Here is a 21,840-nt window from a genome sequence, read left to right on the forward strand (position 1 = left end):
ACAGGAGTAAAAGAAGCCTTAATTTTCAGTTATGGTCGGTTGACAAAATCTTAATCATTCTGATGAGTTCTATTCATTATGTATGTGCAGTTAGCTCAAATGAAGTATTTATGGTTTAAAAAAGTTCACAATGGGCCTTTAATGATTCTTTATTTGTGTGTTAGCATGGAAATCATGTTATGTTTACACTGTGGAGGCGCAGACACCCGGTAACAACCTCTGTTACATCAACAGGTCGGAAGTTCTCATGAAGATTCTGTGTCAGATTTTGGACCAAACAAAGGCGGCTTGAAAGTTTTTAGTTATTTGTGTCAAATGTAAATCATTGTAAAATTGTGTTTTTAATCTATTTATAGAAATAAAATAACTTATTAATTCTATGATTGGCTCAGTTTCCCTTTTTCTGCACCAGGACTGATCATTTCCAATGGAAAGCTTTTTTTGTTTGTTTGTTTGATCTGTTTTGCCAACAGCCACAGGACAACACTTGAATTTTTTATTTTTTTTGACATTAAATCCTTTTAAAAAGAGAGGAAACATAGCGTCTCTTTATTCTGCCAGCATTATTATTCCATAAAACTTTGAAGAATACCATAACTGGGAAGAAGAGCTTGGTGAAGAAACTTAAATATGCTAAATTCAATCAGGTGTAAATGTTTCCGGCTGCAATGAGCTCAAGCATGCTGACGTGCAGACAACATGAATTAAATACCAATCTGCATTCATTTTATGATTAACTTACCATTAATATTAAATAATTGAGAATATTAATATTAAAGTATTTCTGAATACGGTAATTATAAGCTGACAGAAAAGCGTTGCAGCTTTCAGACAATTTTACTGATTTAATAAACATATTAAAGGAATACTGCATCTACATTACTTAGTTAAATAAGCATTATACGGTATATACCATCGTCCTACTCCGTATAATTCTGTCCCCCATACCACTTTATCCTTATTTATCTAGCGGCACCATGTCTTCCTTTGTATATGTGTATGTATTTATGTGCTTATTTTTAGCTTTGTTTTTTTTCTTTTAACATGTAAGGTGATCTTGGGTGTCTGAAAGGTGCCAACAAATACTATTATTGTGAGGTTATTTCTGACCTTAGTCAAACATTTTGGAGGCTACCAGGAAATTTTTACTCTCTGAAAAGTTGAGAAAACAGAAAAAAACACTTCATCTTAAATTCTGAGACACATTTTAATGGAGCATCAACAGTGGATCAAAAAATGAGCGGCAGTCTGATCGATGTACTAAAATAAAGGCTTTGGATGGTCATTTTCCTTTGTCAAGCGTGTGACGGTGACAACGGTGTGACGGTACCTTTGGTGGGAGCGTCTTCAGGAAAGCACAAATAACCATTACTTGTCCTTTCTGCATCATTTTCTCACACTCATACAGTTCATTTGTATTAAATCTTGCTCACATGTGTTGCATGTCTTCTGTGTCTCTTTTCTCTGACCTCCACATGCATTATCGCTCTCCATCAGAACGGTCTAATGAAGCGGAAATGTCACAAAAAAATCTCTGAAAAAAACTAACATTGCTTAAGTATCTAACTTTCACATGTGTGGGAATTTTCAAACTCCATAATTTATTAAATCAAAATCTGTTTAATTCATTTGTAATTAGTTGTGTTAAACATTTGATCAAAATGACATGGCACAAAAACAGTTATTTTACTATGAAATAATTCCTTGTGCTTGCAAAATAAGTTAAAAAATAAACACATAAAACTTCTAATCCCTCCTTCCACCCCCACCCCGCTGTCCCCTCACCCCTGCAGTTCCTTATGGGCCTTTATTGATCTTTGGCCTGTGTTCTTCTACAGGCATGGCCTCAGCCGTCTCATCTCCTCGGGCTGAGGTCCTTTTTGCAGCCTCAGGGCTGTAAGAGATGGGATTTTGACGATCCCTTTACCGCCAGGCCCTGTTGAGCAGTTTGACTTCTGCCAGGCGTTTGCTGATCATGGTGGCAAAGAAAAGGGCAAGGAGAACGCTACTGATCAGCATGTAGTCGTAGTCGTCTTTTAGTACGTCAAACTGCTTTGAGGGAAAGACGCGCGTCTGGTAGATGTCGAGACCATATGCCACCACCTACAAGGAAAAAAAACATTATGATATTAATGTTGCATTAACTGAAGGGGAGAAAGCAATAGGATGACTGTATGTTTTGGAAGGATTTTCATTTTTATGGCCCGCTGTATTATTATTATTATTTTTTTTTTTTTTTTTAGACCAACCAGTATTGTGTCAAAATAATTCTCTACGTGTTCAAAACTAATAATACATAGACAAATATTTTTTCTTCATTGGAACCACTTCATCCTAAACTACCTAGCGTTATCCTACATGCCAGGGTTTTTATCCTATGACTTTCAAAATGGTAAATAGGAAATACTGGCACTGGTAATCATCATATAATATGTTTGTCAGTATAGACTGCTGCAGGGATGAAACATTTTAATAGTCCAACCTGGACGTTAGCACCACAACGAAAAGCCAATTGGATTTTTCTAGTGGATTTTGGATTATTATTATTTTGGATAAAAAACTCAATGTGGCAAAATAAAGTTTATGATACTTACACGTTTTGTTTAGCAAGATAATCTTCACAAACAAACGCTGCTTTAAAATTTTTTGAAGCCCCGGTCGCATAACAATGTCACCACCATTATCTTTCAACTGATTTTGCGTGTTCGGCGTGATGACAATGTCCCCGACAACCTCTGTAATCTCATTTAGCCACTTGTCACCACCCACCTTTTAAAGACACGGAAGAGCTTTAAAAATGTATGAGCGGGGTATTTACTGCTGTTTTTTATGTCAGAGAAAAAAACGTGAAAATCTCTTGAGCTTATGTCATGACCTTATTTCAGGCAGCTAACCAAAGACTCTTTTAAAAAACCCGCTGACTTTGAGATGAGGGAATGTGAAGTGCAAAAATCCTAAGTTATTTCCAGGTTTTAGGACTCATTCCTGCAGCACTCGTTATTGCCGACTCACCAGGCAGGTTGACTCCAGTCCAGAGGGGGCAGTGTAAATTCCTCGCACTCTCGACACGGTCTGATTATAGTTGATGAACCACTCTGTCCGGATCAGTAGCTCTGGTGCGTATGGTATCAGGTTCTCTTCCCTGGAGATCAAGTGAACAAGTTAAACAGAGAGATGGGGGGCGGGGGGGTCAATAAAATGTTTTAAACAAAACTTAACTGGAGGAACCCCACCTGCTTTGCTCAGTTACTATTTCTGGCCTCCGAGGGTCGAGGAACATCTTAGGTAATGACAAAATCCCTCCGGATGGCAAGCCGACTGTGATGAACAAAACCCAAAGAAACATTTAAAAAAAGGAAACAGGCCGAACTATGTTGAAAAGAAAAACAGCAACGCACAACATAACACTGGGCCTCGCTGAAACTTACTGAGCAGATGTCGGCTGGTGATGCCCTTCTCAGTCAGCGTGGCCTCCATGGTAGAAATGGAGGAGGGGAAAATGTAAGACTGCTGAAGCACCTGAGGGGCGTGCGGCCGATCGAGCGAGCTGAACACGGTGCTGTTGTAGAGCTCCATCCCTTCATACAGCTCAATTACAGAGAACTCGTTCCTGCGAGACTTGGTGCTCCAGTATTCGTACTGTGGAGTCAAACAGAGGCAGGACGCACATCCTGATCACATGACCCTCAAGACATCACCAGTGTTCCTCCTCAGCATGTGTCTGCTAATGTGTCCAGTTTTGTAAAAAGCAACAAAACAACATATTGTTAACCCTTGAGTGTCTCTTTCAAGAAATACTCACCACCACCCAGTTTTCAGAGTGCACAACATGCACTGGTCCTTTGGTCTTTCTCTGAACGGCCTCGTGGATGATGCGACCCGTCACGCCGTCGATCAGGAGGATCCCGATGAAGCTTCTCTCCTGATGCAAGTCTGTGCTCTCGGTCACCACAGCCAGCAGATTAGGGTTCAGGTACTGTACAGAAGTAGAATAAACACAATTTAGCATCTAAAACAAGGTTGGAAAGTATACATTTTATGCATATTTCTGGCTTATCTTTATTTTCCACAACAACCCTGACATGACTGTTGAGAACTATTTCCTGCTATATGTCAAATATACACTAATTGGTGCGCTTGATATAGAGGTATAATTTTGCTATTACAGATTGGCTGTTTCTGTGACCAAATGAGACACCAGAAATGAACAGATGGAGAAATTTATGACACCACTGACAAAGCTCTAAAGGGCCGTCCCCACCAAGAACGATAACTATAATTATTCTAACTCAAGTGGATGGTCCACACCACAACGCTAACAAAGGGACAATGGTTATTGATATAACTGACCAACTGATCAACTGAAGCACTTCAGAGCAATTTGATGAACGATAGAAACACTAAAAAAAACAAAATCCATCCGAATTTACAGGACGTCATGTTCATACTCATATACTCATATAATAAATACAGTGTAAGCACCACGGCTGTGCGGCACAGGAGTGGCTACTTTCCAACTGTTTTCTTAGTCATATTCTCATTAATAAGAATAATGACAAATGAAAGGTAAATCAAGTCCTTTGCAAATGTTGTATCCGCGGTTTCTGACTAGCTCTTTTATGTTAGTTAACAGGAGAAAAACACAATAATGCAGAAGACGATGGACACGTGGGGCTGATGGTTATCATTATGGTTACATTTATATCGGGAAAAGACGTTAAAATGTTGTTTCAAACCAATCATAAGTCACAGAAATTTGCATTCTGGGATGTTATGAACATTGGCGTCTTCAGAATCTAGGGCTTTGGGGTATTTTTTATTGTCGTACATTTCCAGGATTCATGTGAGAGAGTGAGTCAGCATAAGTGCAAGATTTTATATGATTTATTTCATAGATCACGCTGGGATCTACAGCGGTGAGTGGAAGAGTCCTAGTAAAAAAAGAAAAGGGTCTATTCAGAGTCAGTGGTGGAGAGAGGATATGATTCACCGGGGAAACAGTGACATGAGGTACAGTGTTTCTCGGAAAGATGATTTTTTTTTCAGCCTAGGACTGACGAGGAGTGACTGTGTTTCTAACTGAAGTGGGAGAAAGGAAGAAGTCAAGACAACATCGACCAAATCCAGCACCAGTAAGAGCAATCAGACCATCCTGAAACTTTCCCACACTCCTTCCAAACCACAGCGTTAGTAAGGTTTCAGAACAAGTTATCATACCTTATAGAGGACACTGCGGTCTCCCATTACTCTGCCCTGGGAGTGCACATGCTCATTGGGCCTTTTCCCTTTGACCGACACGATCTTCTGTACCTCGTTTGGGATGACGACCTCCCAGATCAGCTCAGTCGACAAGTCCTGAGTGCACAAAAACATCCAGATTCATTATTTTTGCCAATCAGCACATTTGTGACGTAAATAGAATTTTCATTGTAACAAACCTCTGGCTTCAAAGTCTCAGAATATTTTATAGGCCCCTTTTCATACTCATACTATTTTGGGTTTCTAATAGAACATGTTTACATGTTTTAATGCTCAAAAACACAATTTTTCTCATACTGTCTGTCTGAATATACCTGGATTCACCCTCGGTCTGAAACGCTCCGTTTTAGCATCTGAGTCTTTAAGTATCTGTGCTCTCTGCACAGTCACTGCAGCCGGGGAATGACTTTAACTGTAGCTGCACACTGCATCTATATATAGTAAAGCTGTGACATCACAACCATACAGAAGTCCTGACGGCTTGTTTAAAGGCACAGTTTCTGAATACGGGCTGTGTGCATTTTGATACTTACACAGTGTTAATATCACACATTGCCTGCTTTTAACAAAGAAAAATACACTTATATTGAAAATACACTAATATTGAAATGCAGAGTAAATGATCTGCAATTATAACCAATGGGAATGTGGGAGCCATTGTTATCACCTTTTATAATAATAATAATAATAATGATAATAATAATAATAATAATAATAACAGTAATAATTCATCACCATACAAAATCAAACAATACACTCAGGCAGTCATAAAGCAGTCATAGAATCAGACAATAAAACGAAATAATAGTACTAATCAGAATACATAATAATAATAATAATAATAATAATAATAATAATAGAAACAAATAGAAAGGGTGGGTGGGGTTATCCTGGTCTTACAAAGCAAATTAAATTAAAGGGAGTAAGCCTGTCTGAAAAGATGAGTTTTCAGGTGAGATTTGAAAGTGGTAATGGAAGTGGAGTGTTTGATGTATTATGGCATCCAAAAGGTGCAGACTAGGCTAGGCCTTCTAAACGTGATGTGCAAAGAACATTGAAATAACTCAGTAACAGCAGGTTAACTTGCCGTTCGTAGCCTGTAGCCAGAAAGTCTTCCCTGGCTGGAGTCAACAAGGTAAAAGAATATGGATGAGGCCATCTCCTGGAGCTGCTGCAGCACATTCTTCGTAGAGGGGAAAGCTGATACCTGCAGGGAAAAACAAAAGATGGATGCCGATTTGTATGTTGGACTGGTGCATGGGGATACACAACATGCATGTGTTAAAGTTCATGCAGGATGTTGTTGTGGTGGGTGAGGAGCTTTACAGTTCGCCACTGACCTTGTACTGGTCATCAACAATAAGTAAGACTTTAGCATAATCCTGGTCCATCAGAGGCAGCATGAGGGACTGGAGTATTGGCTGAGGCAGAGCAGGTGGAGTGACGTGACTCTTCTTTCCAAAAATTGGATTAAATACATGGAGTGTAGCCAGGCCTGTGTCCTTTTGGAGCAAACAAAAATAGAACAAATATAAGAAACATAAAAGATAAATGCACACCACTTCTACAGTTATACCAATGTGTTGATGACTGCAGGAGAAAACGTATTCAACTTGTGCCTGTGTACGTATAAGGCATGCTCAGTAGAAATGTATCCCTCTTATCTACCTCTATGTGAGTACAAAAATTAAGTGACTGCGGATTTCACAGGAAAGTTTGTGATTGTTTAGCCCACAAAATAAAATAACCACGGAGCTCTTATTATTAGATACCTTGTCTTTGATGAGCAGTGTGCACTGTGGCGGATGAGGGAAGTGCGCAGTGGTTCGTTGCACCATTAGTTTGAAAGCTGCATTAGATGGGATGTTGTCCAGGTAGTGCCTCCATAAAATACTTCCAGTCTTGCTATCAATCCCAAAGAGCTTAACAGAAAAAAGGGAAGGGAAAAATGAGAGTTTCAGAGAGGCCTGGTGGTGTCTATATATTAGTGTTTCATTTCCGTTTAGGGAAAGAAAATAAACAGAAACTAGTTTAACCACAAACGTGTGGCATGGCTCATCTCTTTTTCTAAAGAAACACAAGTGAGTTTTAGTCTCGTACTTTCCCGGATGCGGTGACCATAACCATCATCTTCTGCAGGTTGAACTCGTCTCTGGAGAGGTTCTCAATGGTTACTTCATTTTTGACTTGGCTGCGGGGTTTACGTGCATCGTAGAAAAGCTTCCAGAGGTGGGAGATCCAGGCCTGCAGCAAGATGAGCTGAGAGGAGAGCCTCTTCATCACCATGGACATGAGGCCGTCTAGACAAATTACAGAGAGAATGTGGATGATGCTAAATGACTTTCAGTGGATTGAGAATCACAACTTGGACACTGTATTGTTACTGCAGGCAAGTCACAGGTGTAGCTTATAACATAAATACAAATTTGGTGAGGCACTTTCTTCAGACAAGAAGACGGGAGATCCTAACCTTAAGACACCTTAATCAAGTATTATTTAAGAAAAGCAGAGAAGTGCGTTACCTTGAATGGCTGAATCCGAACGAAGCAATAAAAAACGGGATAAAGACAAAAGAAAGTGAAGCAAATAGCAACCAAGTGAACACACACACAGTTAAAAGCCAGTTGCAACCTCAAAAAATAGCAACCTTGATGATTAAATGCAGTAGCCGAGCGGGTTAAGGTAAAAGCGACAAGTCAGTGGACTTAATCATTAGTTCTATAACTGGTGAAAATCTCAAAATGATGAACCAAGCGTGACAAAAGACCCCCAAGGTTAGGATGTACACTGCTGCCTTGAGTTTAAAACATGCAAGGAGATTAGAGAACTAATAAGAAAGTGAAAATGAATAGATAAAATATTGAACATCGACCCACGGCAGAGATTAGCACACGAAGTTGGAAAATTAGGAGAAAAAAAGACATGAAGGGCTCTTCTTTGACATTTACCGGCTTTTTTGCCAAACTCTCCCTCCAGCTCGGCCTGTGTTCCTGTGAGAGGCAGATCCACCATTTCCATTGTCACCACATCTGACAGGGCCTCCTCTCTGGTCCACATTACACGCCCTGGAAAACAAGACTCATTATTGTTCTATAATCGCTCATTCCACTTTACACACCCTGTGACAGTATGCAGTCTATGTTGACGCTTTCCATGAATTGCGACATTTTTTTTTCTCCCCCGACATGCTTGTGGAAAGGCCAAGATTACTAGAACTTTTTCTTTCTTTTGCTCTTCTTTTCACTGCTCAACACTTTGATTTCATCATGTTAGGGTTTAGAAGGTGGGAACAGATTGGGTGGATAGGGAGGAAACAAGGAAATACATAAATACATAAATAATACAATTTTAAAAAAACAGTTACCGGTAATTGAACATTATGAAAATCAAGAGCCTGTGTGTGCTCCATGTTGGCGGTATTTGTGATGATTAAGAAGGGGAATATACTCCAATGTTATCATGAGGCAAAGCGTGGCTCACCACTCTCTGTGCACTCTGTAAAGGCGTACTGGATCTCAGAGGTAAACACAACAAGGGACGGACTCTTCACACAATTCAAAAGTTTTCAGGGAGTCGCATGGGATTCACAGGCAACAGGTGAAATCTTTTGCCTATGGATCCCATGTGACTCCCTAAAACTCACCACCTTTATAAAATGAACAAGGCCTCCATTTTTGAGCATAATGAAAAGCAAAAGGTCAAGATGTGTGTTTTTGTGGGATCTGGTTAAATAAGATTTCCCCCCCAAAATGGTCTGAAGCTTATTTTATTACAACGAGTAGGAATCTTTTGTACATAAGTATTTAAAAATGTTCAGAGTTTGGCGCCCCTCAGTGGTAGAATCATAAAAAATACGCGAATCAGCTCAGACTGACAGAGCAGTCTTTCTTGCACTAACAAAGATACCTGTTTTTTTTCCCATGCATACCTGGCTGTTGAATGAAAGTGAGTGTGTGGTCTTCTGTCTGCACCATAACCCTGTAGCCAACAGAGTCGTCTTTCTTGAGGAATGCTTGTACATACAGCTGGATGAATAGAAGGATAAAAACGGTGTGGTGTTAAAAGTGACAAAAACTGCATGTTTAATCTTATTCAATTGTGGATAAAGTTAATTTGGCCTAGGCCAAATATCATACATGCTTGAGAATCACTGGTAAGATAATTAGACTCACCTTTTCTGGTTTCCCACCATTAGGATCCAAATTAAAAATCAGTGTTGTGTCTAGGAGTCTGCGTCCAGTTTCTGCACTAAAGAGGTTAAGACTGCAAGCCTGTAGGGATGAAAACAGATCATCATCAGATAATCATATGAATCATGAGACATGCTTCTCATCTTGACCTTGACACATTTACCAGATCATCAAAAATCATCATGCAAATCACACATCAAGCACACAAAGACAACTAAGACTCTACTAACAACAGAGTTTGCCAAGAGAGCATGGTGGCAAACTACATAAATAAAGGTCCATCATTTTGCTAATTTTTCAGATCATTCTCAAATTGAGAGTTTTGGTACTTTCACAGTATTTATGTGGCACCTTGACTAGCTTCATAATCAAAAAATGCACGTAAATCTCACTTCTTAAAATATGGGAAGTCTGAAATAATTATTTCACACTAACTCACAGTTTTATTCTTTGGCGTCATGACAGCAGCGACAGTCTTCTCTCCAGTGGTAGCAAATGAAACCAGCATAGCCTATGAATCGGGACAAAAGAGACATCAAGTTTCACAATGGTTTCCCAATTAAACATTGTAATATCTCAGTATTACACACTGAGATTTACCCCTTCTTTTTAAATAATATAATGATACAATTATATATATATTATATATTAAGTGTCAACTACAGTCTATATTTGAGCAAGAAAGTGACATTCATAGTTTAGGTATTTAACTAAAGCGTCCAATACAATAATTGCAATATTAAAGTAAACTAACATTTCTGAATGGCAAAACATAAATTGTCTAAAATTTGAAATGTCCCAATCTCGAACATGGATGAGAGAGAAGTGCAAGGTAAAGAAACAGTTACGTACAGGCTTGAAATCCCTCAGTGTGACTATCTGACCACCGCTGAGCTGGAGAAGCACGTGGTGCTCAGGCCCAAGCTGAAGGAAGAACTCGGACAGCGGCGGACGAGCCGGGTTGGGCTGGGTGGACGCCACTACTGGCTGGAAGCCGGGGGTTACTTCAAGTCCAAGTGACTGAAAGAAGACAAATGGTAGCATACTGTGAGAAAATAGTGAAATGTATTAACACAGAGAAAATGAGGAAGGTAAGAGAGTTCCATTGTGTAGGCAGAGAAATGCGAGAAAAATGGATACCTACAAAACCTAGACCAGAACCTACCACACACACATACACACAGTAATTTCATTAAATAAAAAAAGGTTTAGGTTTTATTCCAATGGGTACCTGCAGGGGGATCTGGGTCATCTGTGCCTGCAGGTGCAAGTCAAGCATGTACAGGGACACAGTTGTGGAGTCGACGCATGTCAACATCCCCTGGCTGATCACTGCACAGCTGGCCTGTATGTTGCTCAGCCATGGAGCTTCCACTGAGAGCTGCAACATAAGCAACAAAGTCAGAAATGTGGAATTTAATGAATATATTGCAACTCTACAACTTCGATTGAGGCATTATAAAAAGTTTGCACTTTATAAATCTTGTAAAATGATATTCTACACAGCATGTATACACTTGTACTACAAATCAGGATTACCTGCTTGATTATCTCTCCATCCTCCAAACTGTAAACAACTATTGTAATGTGGGAATGGGGGACAACTCCCAGTACATACACTTCACCATTTCCACCAGAATACACAGCCTGGTAATCCACGGTTTCACTGTTGAGATAAACAGACAGACACTCATACATTTTTTTTAATCTTTGACTGTATTTTCCAAGTATTGAGAGTTGCCAAACACATTTGTGTATAAATCAGATATTTATTAATTTTATTTCTAAATAATTTTTCATCCAACATTTTCACAACATTATAGATTTTTTAATACATTTTCCCAAAATATTTACCACCAAACACTACTACCCTATTGTATTATAGACGGTCATTTCTAAGAAAGAACATAAAATATTCTTAAAGTATCTCCACAATGTGTTTTGTTTATTGTTTTTTCACTTGGATGTTTGAGCTTTACTGTGCAGAATTTGACACCTGAGAAGACTGTTTTCACATTAATCTGTTGAAGGGGAACGTTTCTATGTGCTCACCTTAAGTCTGAGTTTAAGGTGTGTATCAAACATGATTTGTGACATCCCAACTAGTTAGCAGGAAACAATGATCTAGTATGACGCTTAAGCAAGTGTGATATGGAAACTTGAAATCTCAAAGTCACATATACTAAAAATTGACTTTTCAGTGAAGTAAGAGACAACTTGTGTCCAGCACTTTAACTTTTGAAAAATGAACAATATTTGCATATTCATAAAGTCTTTTTTTTTTTTTAAATGTATGTAGGTAATTCGACCACAAAGCAAGAATACTGTCTTCAAAGGAGAGGATTTGATGTTTTCAAACATGCCTGGACACTGGAGAGGATCTTTCATTTCAGGGGAGACGCTTTGATAACAAAAACAAGCTTATATTAAAAGTATATAGACAAAAAAGGTTTCAATGACCCAATAACATTAAAAAAAAACAAAAAAGAAACAAGTCCACTTGCCTTTCTGGTAGATTCTCTATCCATTTTTGATGACCATTAGAAAGGTAATGGAGAGAGATGACAGTTTTCTTCAAAACAGCCACGTGTTTCACAAAGTCTAGCTGTCCAACTAAACATGCCGACTGGAAACTAAAATGTAGAACAAACGAAGTTAACATCGAATCAAAAATAAAGACAACTCTATACTTAATAACTGCCAATTGAGGAGGTGATCACCTGCCAGAGTCCAGCACCATCTCCCAGTTCAAACCACCAATATTTATCTCCCAGGAGCGGAGCAGGCGGCCATTACCAACCACCACCACCGCATCTAGGAGATAAGAAGAGTTAAATAAGTCATCTGCTTTTAATTGGAGAACTACAAGCTCTGTAAACTCAACTGCAAACACACACTCACCTTGACCATGTTGCAGAAGAGCATCTATATTTCCCTCTGGCCCGGTCTTATCCACATGTCGCCAGACTGGAACAGACATTGATTACATACTGATTAAAAAAAACAACAAGTATATCGAAGATATAAAACTTTCCATTACAACAGATAAAATACTCACAGAGTTCTCCGGTCCTGGTATTGAGCGAAGCGAAAACATTGTTCTCTGTCGCCAGCAGCACCTTTTTGGATGACTGCATATGTGAGTCGAAATGGGAAAAGCGAACCTTCCCAACATATTCCTGCCTCCTGTGAATCACAAGACAGACCAAAAAATTAAATAAAAAACCTGTCAGAAGGTCAACATTAGTTTATATAATGATAGCTGAACAGATGTTTGTATCCCTGCAGGGATCAAACCCCACTGTTATGAGGAAAAGCTCATATTGTTGGATGGCAAACCGCTTATTATCAGATTGATTAAAATGCTTAGAAATCAATTCCAATCACATTTACTGTAACTCATTGAGCTGACCAGACCTTTGGTTTCCTAAAGGCAAATCGAGAACTGTGAACAAGCCAACAGCAACTCTAGTAAACTGGTGAATAATATGTATTTCTTTATTTTAATTCATATTTTTCTGGCCTGTTCTCTCACACAAGGTCCAACCCAAACACACCGGGTCGCAGCTAGTGGCAGTGACAGGTGTTAGCATTAGCATTTCCACATTAAAACATGGCTACAAACACTACACATATTTGATGGTTTTATAGATTCATCTTACCAGTCAAATTTCCCTACTTGATCCTCAAACACAGCCCCGACAGTTCCGCATAACAGGACACATTTCAGTATCAACAAAATGAGCTTAGCCATTGCAACAGTAGCTTTAGCTCGCTCATCAATGAGAAGGAGGAAGTCGGAAGTGGACTTGCCTGCGTCTAACCTTGTGACTGAGAGGTGCTGCCCCCCAGAGGGCTGAGCGGTGCACTGCAGCTTCAATACATGTAATGCCAGTCCAGTCATTTAATGAAAAAAGGATGAAGAAATTGCAACAGAAGCAAAGTCAACTGATTTTGTATCCTTCATATGTCCTGAGTAAAGAAAAAAGCCCGGAAGAATCGTAATAGGGGAAAGTTTTGAAAAAGACCCAAAAAATACCCTATGCATTCACCTATTCATTATTTTTCTCACACGAATAGGGGAAAAAAATAACTCATGAAAAGGACCGAGTTGATTACCTACATCAAAAAATATTTTTTTAAACTGTTTGTTAACATGGGCACCCGGAGCATAATCTATTTATGTGCTAATTTAATAAATACCACAACATGTCTAAACATTGGGTATAGCCAGGTGAAAATGTCTTGGTGAATCCTGTTGACATATAACAGTAAAATACCTAATGTTAAGGTCTGAATGGGACCCATTTAGTCTACCCATGAGCAGAAATAAAAGGAGACAGGGAGCAGTACTTTAAACCAGGGACTTGGGTCACTACTGAATGGGTTTCACAATAACCCTCTCACTCACACAATAAACACAGAAAATATGTCTTCTGCATTCTCCTGTTATTCCCTCAGACTCATCCCCCAGAAACACTCCCACAGACCCAGCCCCAAGTAGTTTGTTCCAGTTGGGTGCAGCATAACAGCTAAATGCTGCTTCACCATGTCTAGTTTGAACTATGTGCTCTACTATCTGACCTGAGTCATTAGATCTCAGAGCTCTACCAGTAGCAGAACTTTAAAATCTATTCTGTAACCGACTGGGAGCCAATGTAAGGTCTTAAGAACTGGGGTGATGCGATCTAAACTCTTTGTTCTGGTTAAAAAGCAAACTGCAACATTTGATACTTTTTTTGGGGAGTCCTGTCAGAAGACCGTTACAGAAGTCGAGTCTATTGAAGATGGAAGCATGAATCAGCTTCTCCTGATGAGTTTGGGTCATAAAACCTTTAATTCTGGATATGTTCATAAGTTGATAAAAGGCTGATTTGGTCACTGATTTGATATGGCTGTTGAAGGTCAGATCTGAGTCTATCAGCACGCCAAGGTTTCAGACTTGGTGTTTAGTTTCTAAAGACAGTGACTCAAGGTGTTTTCAGACAGCAACTCTCTTCTCTTTATTGCCTAAAACAATAATCTCAGTTTTTTCTTGATTTAACTGAAGGAAATTTCGGTTCATCCAATTTTTGACTTGCTCTAAACAGTGACATAATGACTCACATAGTGTGAGTTATATCTGTGTGTCATCTGCATAACTATGATAGTTGACATTAGAATTCTGCAGAATTGGACCCAAAGGCATATAAGTTGAACAAAAGGGGTCCAAGGACTGACCCTTGAGTAACTCCACGTGTCATAGCCACAGTATTGCATTGATAACTACCATTTTAGGACTGTCCCGCTGAGTCCTGCCCAGGTTTTGCACAGTGTCAAAGGCAGCACTGGAATCCAACAGGACCAGAACTGACACCTTGCCTGAGTCAATGTTCAACCTTATGTCATTTAACACCTTAAAAAAAGATGTTTCTGTACTTTGGTGAGGTCGGAAGACTGATTGAAGTCCACTGGAGTTCATTAAGTTGCTGAGTTTGTGACATTAAACCCTTAATTCTGGATATTTTCTTAAGTTGATAAAAGGCTGACTTGGGAATCCTGTTTCTTGAGGGCAAACATTGTACATGTTTGTGTAAAGTATGTTTATAGTGAGTGAGCGCCCCCTGTGACTCACTGTCACACTTTCTTCTTGCAGCAGCTGACGTTAGTTTTTCTATGGGATTTCAAGATGGCGTCGAGCGGAGGAGATGGGGAACACGAATGGACAGCGGCAGTGCGGCCGCTTTTATCAGCCTCGTACACCGCTTTTGAAACGAAGGAGCTACCTCAGCTTATCGGGTCTATCATCAACAGGTAACGGGTTACATGTCAATAAGTTGCGTGTCTCTTATTTGCTCAAACACTAGCTGTCCACCCGTGAGTGAGCTGGCTGGCTAACCTGCTAACTTAGCCCGGTGGGTTCAATTGGATGGGAAATGTTACCCGTTGAGCTAACGTTAGCGGCTAGTTAGCTGCTGGAGCTTAACTTATGCTTGTACTGGCACCAGGACCGTTGCTGACGTTAGCTAACTTACTCAAAATGCTTAGCTTATACCCTGGTTGGTAATTCATAAACGGTTTGAAACAAGGCTCGACTTGGGACTGGAATTGTGAATGTGACATTATTGATGTGCCATCGTCAATCTTTGTGGCGGTGTAACGTTTAGAAAATGTGCTTCATCATTAGCTAGCTAACACAAACATTAGCCAGCAAGCTACCTAAAGCTAAGAGGGGCCTAACGGATAACGTAACGTTGGAAAGCCACAGTAACATTTGACAGCGGCAGCTTACTTAAATAGGCTGAATGTGAATAGGTTAAAATGCGGGTGCCTGGCATATTCACCCTAATCTGTACGTCAATAGACACTTTATTTATTAACTGAAGTAGTTATCTGTTGTGTCTGAGGTCGGGCTGGAAGTAGGCGGGGACCTTGTGGTTACTCTCCACTCATTTTTGACGAGGTGGTGATGGGTTGCCTTTTATGTGTTTATTGATATAAACGAAAACGGAATAATGCTGCCTCGTAATTAAATGTAATACTACAGGCGTTGAGGGAAAATCCGCTACGGTTGTGAGAAACTACAAGGAAGCTGGTGCAGTGCCTGTCACACAGGGCCAGGCATTATTATTATTTAGGTAGTACATGCACATTCGCCCTGCAAATCACCAATCCATATATTACCAAGGAGTGATTACCAAATCGCTAGTACTACACCGTAGCCAGGGTGTCACTTGACACTCCTTTTCAGTGATGACAACTGCTTATCCCTCTGGGCATTCAAATTAAAAGCTTCCTGTGATGTGTATTGGTTTTATCTTCCTAAGCAACAAAAACCCTGCAAAGATAAGCTGCAATGATGTTACCAGGCCTCTTAGTTTCGTTTTCAAAGGAAACCTCATATTAGGCTTGTACGTTTATAGAATTATGCTGATGCTTACTCATTAGCTACATATATAAAACATTTTTAGCAATGTTTTATTAATCATACAAGCCTTCTTAAGGAGCATGATAGTTTTGATTATGCAGAATGAATGCAGCAAGAGTAGTTTGATATTTTTTAACAGAGTTGTTGATGTTTTACTGTCTCTAGCAGCACAGTTCAGTGATGTGTGATTAGAAGAACTGTAGATTGTCATAATGTGATTTAATAATAAAGTGGATTAATCAGTAGCATGCATAACATCCTGGTCTCTCTCAGAGATGGATGTGAGAAATTGTATGGATTAAGTCCTTAGTTAATTTACAGGGGTAGCAGGTCTGGGGTGTTTCGGTGTTTCTGAATGTCTTTCCCAGTGGACAGTTTATGAAGTAGGTGTAAGCATGTGGATAAGTGTTAGTGGGAACCCGTAGTTTGTTTCACGCTGATAATATGCAGCATGGAGAAAAGGTTGTATTTTGTTTTGAGAGAAGGCGTGTTTCAGTTGCATATTGTTGTAGTACGGCTCTTAGAAGTGGTTTTGTACTTTCACTTGAGCAAATTGGCGTATTAGAGGATGCAGAGGAATTAATCAGATGAAAGGAATCACACACATGGTTAATGTCCCTGTGAAGGATCGATGCCAATAGCGAGTTGACAGTGTAGATTGTTCTGTCTGGCAATGTCTGGTAAGAGATGTCATTCGACTTGGGCAATGTATGCCAGTGCTGAGCCGTCTTTGCATATGAAATCAGATTTGTATGTAGTCTGGAGTTTCCCTTTCACACATGTAGTATATAACAGGAGATTTTCTGGGTCAAACGTGTTCTCATTTACTCAAAATACTCTGGTTTAGGCGAGGGTTGGCGCTGGGCAGAGCGTGCAGGAGGCAATTAAGTTCAGGTTTGCAGTGCATGCATGTAAGAGGCTGAAACATGGGGTAGAACACAGCTGAGGTATTTTAGCAGAAACCTTTCTGTCAGAGCTATGTGTTTCCAGGTGTTTTTAAGGACAACCGAATAGGCAACCAAAAAACTGCGTTTCCAAGTAGCCAAAGAGCAGTCTCTCTCTGATCTGACGTAGAAAATACTGCATAATCAATGTGCTGGAAGGCATCGCTTTTGCCTGAGGGCAATGCAACGCCACGCTACTGACAACCAGGGCCAGTTGGGTTTCCTTGTTTATTATGAGATACTACATTCATGTACAGTCATTAATTACAAACAATCATGGTTTGTGAAATACATACAGATGTCTATACAATAATATTTTCACCAGGCCTGTTTGGGAAGCTTTAATTGTTGTGCATCAGTTAGCAAACAAAAAAAGGCAAAAGACTATAAGGTAACACAGTGCTTAATATAATGCTGCACAATTTGCGCAGTGTTGATGACAAGTATGTTTATCAGTTCTCTCTTCTTTTTTTAGATCAGCATTTTTGCAAATGTTTGATTGATCATACAAGCGTTTCTTAATTAGCATGATAGTTTGATTATGCAGATTGAATGCTGCAAGAGTAGTTTGATGTTTTCTTAACAGAGTTGTTGACCAGCATTTCTGGCAAATACCTGGTTGAGTTGAAGGAGGTTATCAGACTGTTGCTAAATGTTATGTGGTGTTAATAAGTTCATTGGACTTGCATGTCTCTCATAAACACCATGTTATAGGGATAGGTACCGAAACAGGGTACGGAATTTACCCATGAGCAACATCTCAAAACATCTAAAAGTGCATGATATTCAGCCAGATAAATGCACCATTTCTGACAGCCTAGCTTGCGACTCTCCCATTTCCCCACCCACCTCAGGTTTGTTAAGTTATGCTAGCAGTATATTATGCTTGTCACAGAGTTAATTAAATTATAAAAACAGGAGTAATAACATGATGCCTATGTAAAACATTAAAAAATAATCTATTTAATTTGTGAGGTTATACTGTTATTGCTTCAAAACTGTGCTGCTTATTTGGCTTTGAAAATATTTATTACAGTACAGTTGGTTTAGTACCTTTTTATAAGGTACAAGAAAATAAAGCAGTTGTTCATTCAATTCTCAAAGTGTCTAATTTTTGCTCCGATAACTAGTACTGTTAAAGTACTGGATCAATTAGCAGAAATGGTAAAAGTAGTAGTATCGTTAAAATCTTAGCGATACCCATCCCTACCCTGATATCATCTGTCTGTTTTCTCTCTTGACTCTCTTCTTCAGAAAGATGAATACTATAATGGTATTATATAAATTCATATTTGACTGTTTAATGTGATATCCCACTTTTCATCTGCAGTGAATCAGACATCCTTCACCACGACAAACAGTATGAGCCTTTCTACTCATCCTTCGTGGCACTCTCTGCACACTACATCACTACAGTATGTGGGCAAAGTATGTATCGTTCATTGTCTCTTTAGTGTGATAGATAAGAAATTGCTACTGCCATTCAGCCAAAGTATTTAAATGTTACAGGTTATGTTTCTTCCAACTAGCAAATTATTTTTGATCTGTCTTTCTAGTACCGAGAAATCAGCTACTGTCGGTTGCTGCAGCGTGCAAAGTATTGATTGAATTCTCATTGCTGCGCTTGGAGAACCCAGATGAGGCATGTGCGGTATCACAGGTGAGAGAAACTAACCGCATGGGAGATTGTCATGTAGGACTGCGTTCAACGGAACATTTTAGGCCAGTTTTAAGGAGATGGGACCAACCACAGACAAAATGTAGCTGTGTTTTTTTGTGTCTTTGTCTTAATTCGATTGTATTGAATGTGTTTGTTTGTTTCTACATGTTGGTATATATTGACTTGTTTTTTCTGGTCATTTGTGTCAGTTTTCTGTTTGAACAGACATTATTTACTGTATACAAGTTATATTGATTATTAAATACTTTTCATTGTTCTCCAGAAACACCTGATTCTTCTGATAAAAGGGCTTTGCACCGGCTGCAGCAGACTAGATCGCACAGAAATCATTACTTTCACTGCTATGATGAAATCTGCCAAGTTGCCTCAAACCGTCAAGACCCTTTCAGATGGTAAGTGTCTTTTAAGGGACGGACCAGAGTGAAACAATTATCTGAATATGACACATCTCTACTGGTATTAAAAAAATATACTTCTGCATTTAAAAAAAGAACAGTCATTAAAAACTGAGAAATTAAGTGGGACTCGGGGCCTATGCATTGTTTTTTATTTAATAGTTCATTACTTTCCTATATTGGCTGGTGGAGTGAATGTTCAGTGTGTTTATCCGTACTGGGACCGACAATTGTAAGAAGAATGAAATCTTCAAAGCTTTGGTATGTGACTGAGAAAAAGAATGTGCCCTTCTTTGTTTATTTAATAGTGGAAGATCAGAAGGAATTGCCCAGTGCTGTGAACCCAGAGCTTCGACACAAGGAAGTACAAATGAACTTCTTTAATCAACTGACTTCAGTTTTTAACCCTGACCTTACCACCATCTTGGCCTCCCCGTCAGCATCACACATGCAGGCAAGTGTTACAGATCAGCTCTCCAGCTGCCCGCTCCACTTTCATTAGAAGTTAACAGCTTAAGTTAAAATTGAATTGAATTGAAATGCATACGGTTGCAATTAAGGATCATGATTGTTATGTTATCTCTCTAATAATAGGCTGAGAGTGATTGCGATGACCAAACCACAGATCAAGCCATTCAGGCCAAAATGAAAAATGCCTTTGTCTCTCAGAATGTGTCAAGCTTACAGGAACTTGGTGAGTAGCTGTTTTGTTTTTGGTTTAATAAAGTTTTCAGTTATATGGTTTTTCTGTCATGATTTAATAAAATGAATCCTGACTGTTTGCGCTGAAACACATTTGCTTTTGGTAAAGGCATATATTTTAGAAAGCTACCATTAATTGATATACTGTACATGATCAGTTGCTTAAACTATATTGTGAAATACATTTTTTGAAGTATTCACTCCTTGACATTTGCTGGTGATGTCAGTAAATGTATAAAACACAGACACAGTGTTTTAAGTGTGAAGAAGCACCTATCACTTGCAGCAGTATCCTGCTTGTAGTTTAACAGAATATCGGTTTAGTGCATTTTCCCTCGGCCCTTTCATGTGACAGTCACTAGTGTTACATCTTCACTTTTCCTCTTTTGTTCGTATTGGAGGTAAGAGCAGTAAGAAGCTATTTTAGTACAATAATTTGTATTTCCAGGTGGGTCTGAGAAGTTGCTACGAGTGTGCCTCAACCTGCCCTACTTTCTGCGCTACATCAACCGTTTCCAGGATGCTGTATCAGCCAACTCTTTCTTTATCATGCCTGCCACAGTGGCTGATGCCACTGCTGTCCGCAATGGGTAATTTTTTATTTATTTATTAATGTATAAGGTTAAAATGTTTTAACGTCAAATGTTATTATAATTTATATTGTTACATTATGATTTGTTTTGAAGGGGCAATATCAGCTGTGTATTTGATTACTCGTTGTTTTTTTTCTTTCTTCCAATCACCTTTCTATACTTAAAACCCACACCCAGATTTCATTCACTGGTGATAGACGTAACCATGGCTTTGGACACGCTTTCCCTGCCAGTTCTGGAGCCCTTGACACCGGGAAGATTACTGGATATGACCGTGCTGGCTTTGAGCTGTCTCTATGCTGGTAGGTTTTACCTCTCTGTGGGTGAAATAAAAGTCGAAATGACAATAACTGCATCACTGGTCACATGACATTTTTTTGCTGGTGAAAGTTACAGTAGTGGATGTGGTGTGTGAAATTAAATATAAAACAATGTTGTTTAAATATCACCGAGTGTCTTCCACCCTACGTTCAAGGGCTTTTTAAAGAAAGAATACCCTTTTCAGTTGCTCCGTGTCTAGACTGCAGACCATTCAGTAATTCAAACTGCTATAATCTCCAACAAGCAAGAAGGAATTGTGGACGGGGTGGCCTCACCAGTTTCTTTCTCAAACAATAGGTCATAAAGCAATGCAGCAATACAAATGTCATACTATTGTGTCAAATTGGTAAATGTAAAAACAACAACTATTTTTCCCCATTTAGGTGTGAGTGTTGCCACTTGCATGGCCATTCTGCAGGTGGGTAGCGGCTTGCAGCTTCGCTCAGCCTCCACTGGGACTAAGGAGGAGGACTATGAAAATGACGCAGCCACAATTGTCCAGAAATGTGTGAGTATAATGAGTACAACACTCTAAATGTCTGCTCACATATTAGTTATGAGACATTGACGTCTTGTGCTACACTGCATCATTGATTATTGCTAGCATAGGTATCTTAACAAGATATAGCACATTTTCATATACAAACAAATACAAATTTTGTTTTCTAACAGCTGGAGATCTATGAAATGATTGGACAAGCCATCAGCAACTCTCGCAGAGCTGGAGGAGAGGTGAGTACTAGGTTTCAGTGTTAAACTAGAATACTAAAGGACACATTCAGTACTTTTTTTGATAAACTTTGACTATGCCTTTTCAGAAGTTTACTGTTTTTGAAGTTCAAGTTCAG

The 21,840-nt window shown here is 39.2% G+C and overlaps 2 protein-coding genes across 11 annotated transcripts in view; one reads left to right on the plus strand and one right to left on the minus strand.

Annotated features, from left to right (window-relative positions):
* Nucleotides 1-1,800: 1,800 nt before the first annotated feature.
* On the minus strand, nucleotides 1,801-13,245 carry emc1 (ER membrane protein complex subunit 1). Its single transcript, XM_083920385.1, has 22 exons — nucleotides 13,112-13,245; nucleotides 12,508-12,635; nucleotides 12,351-12,416; nucleotides 12,170-12,263; nucleotides 11,954-12,082; nucleotides 10,989-11,115; nucleotides 10,681-10,830; nucleotides 10,302-10,469; nucleotides 9,889-9,960; nucleotides 9,432-9,530; nucleotides 9,188-9,284; nucleotides 8,208-8,324; nucleotides 7,360-7,559; nucleotides 7,032-7,181; nucleotides 6,600-6,761; nucleotides 6,347-6,466; nucleotides 5,218-5,355; nucleotides 3,803-3,976; nucleotides 3,429-3,639; nucleotides 3,234-3,318; nucleotides 3,013-3,142; nucleotides 1,801-2,103 (listed from the first exon to the last, which is right to left on the minus strand). The coding sequence occupies exons 1-22, from the start codon at nucleotides 13,201-13,203 to the stop codon at nucleotides 1,924-1,926; spliced, it is 2,889 nt and encodes a 962-aa protein (XP_083776511.1). The 5' UTR covers nucleotides 13,204-13,245; the 3' UTR covers nucleotides 1,801-1,923.
* A 1,869-nt stretch (nucleotides 13,246-15,114) lies between these two features.
* ubr4 (ubiquitin protein ligase E3 component n-recognin 4) overlaps nucleotides 15,115-21,840 on the plus strand; it is a 51,956-nt gene continuing 45,230 nt past the window's right edge. For all 10 annotated transcript variants that reach the window (XM_083920767.1, XM_083920771.1, XM_083920770.1 and 7 more), the window contains exons 1-10: nucleotides 15,115-15,242; nucleotides 18,631-18,728; nucleotides 18,857-18,960; nucleotides 19,244-19,373; nucleotides 19,685-19,830; nucleotides 19,971-20,070; nucleotides 20,527-20,668; nucleotides 20,849-20,973; nucleotides 21,376-21,500; nucleotides 21,665-21,724. In XM_083920767.1, coding sequence (XP_083776893.1) covers nucleotides 15,118-15,242; nucleotides 18,631-18,728; nucleotides 18,857-18,960; nucleotides 19,244-19,373; nucleotides 19,685-19,830; nucleotides 19,971-20,070; nucleotides 20,527-20,668; nucleotides 20,849-20,973; nucleotides 21,376-21,500; nucleotides 21,665-21,724 — 1,155 coding nt within the window. In that variant the 5' untranslated portion in view covers nucleotides 15,115-15,117. The remainder of the gene's footprint in view (nucleotides 15,243-18,630; nucleotides 18,729-18,856; nucleotides 18,961-19,243; nucleotides 19,374-19,684; nucleotides 19,831-19,970; nucleotides 20,071-20,526; nucleotides 20,669-20,848; nucleotides 20,974-21,375; nucleotides 21,501-21,664; nucleotides 21,725-21,840) is intronic.

This window comes from Echiichthys vipera, assembly GCF_963691815.1.
Source record: "Echiichthys vipera genome assembly, chromosome: 9".
Taxonomy (NCBI): domain Eukaryota; kingdom Metazoa; phylum Chordata; class Actinopteri; order Perciformes; family Trachinidae; genus Echiichthys; species Echiichthys vipera.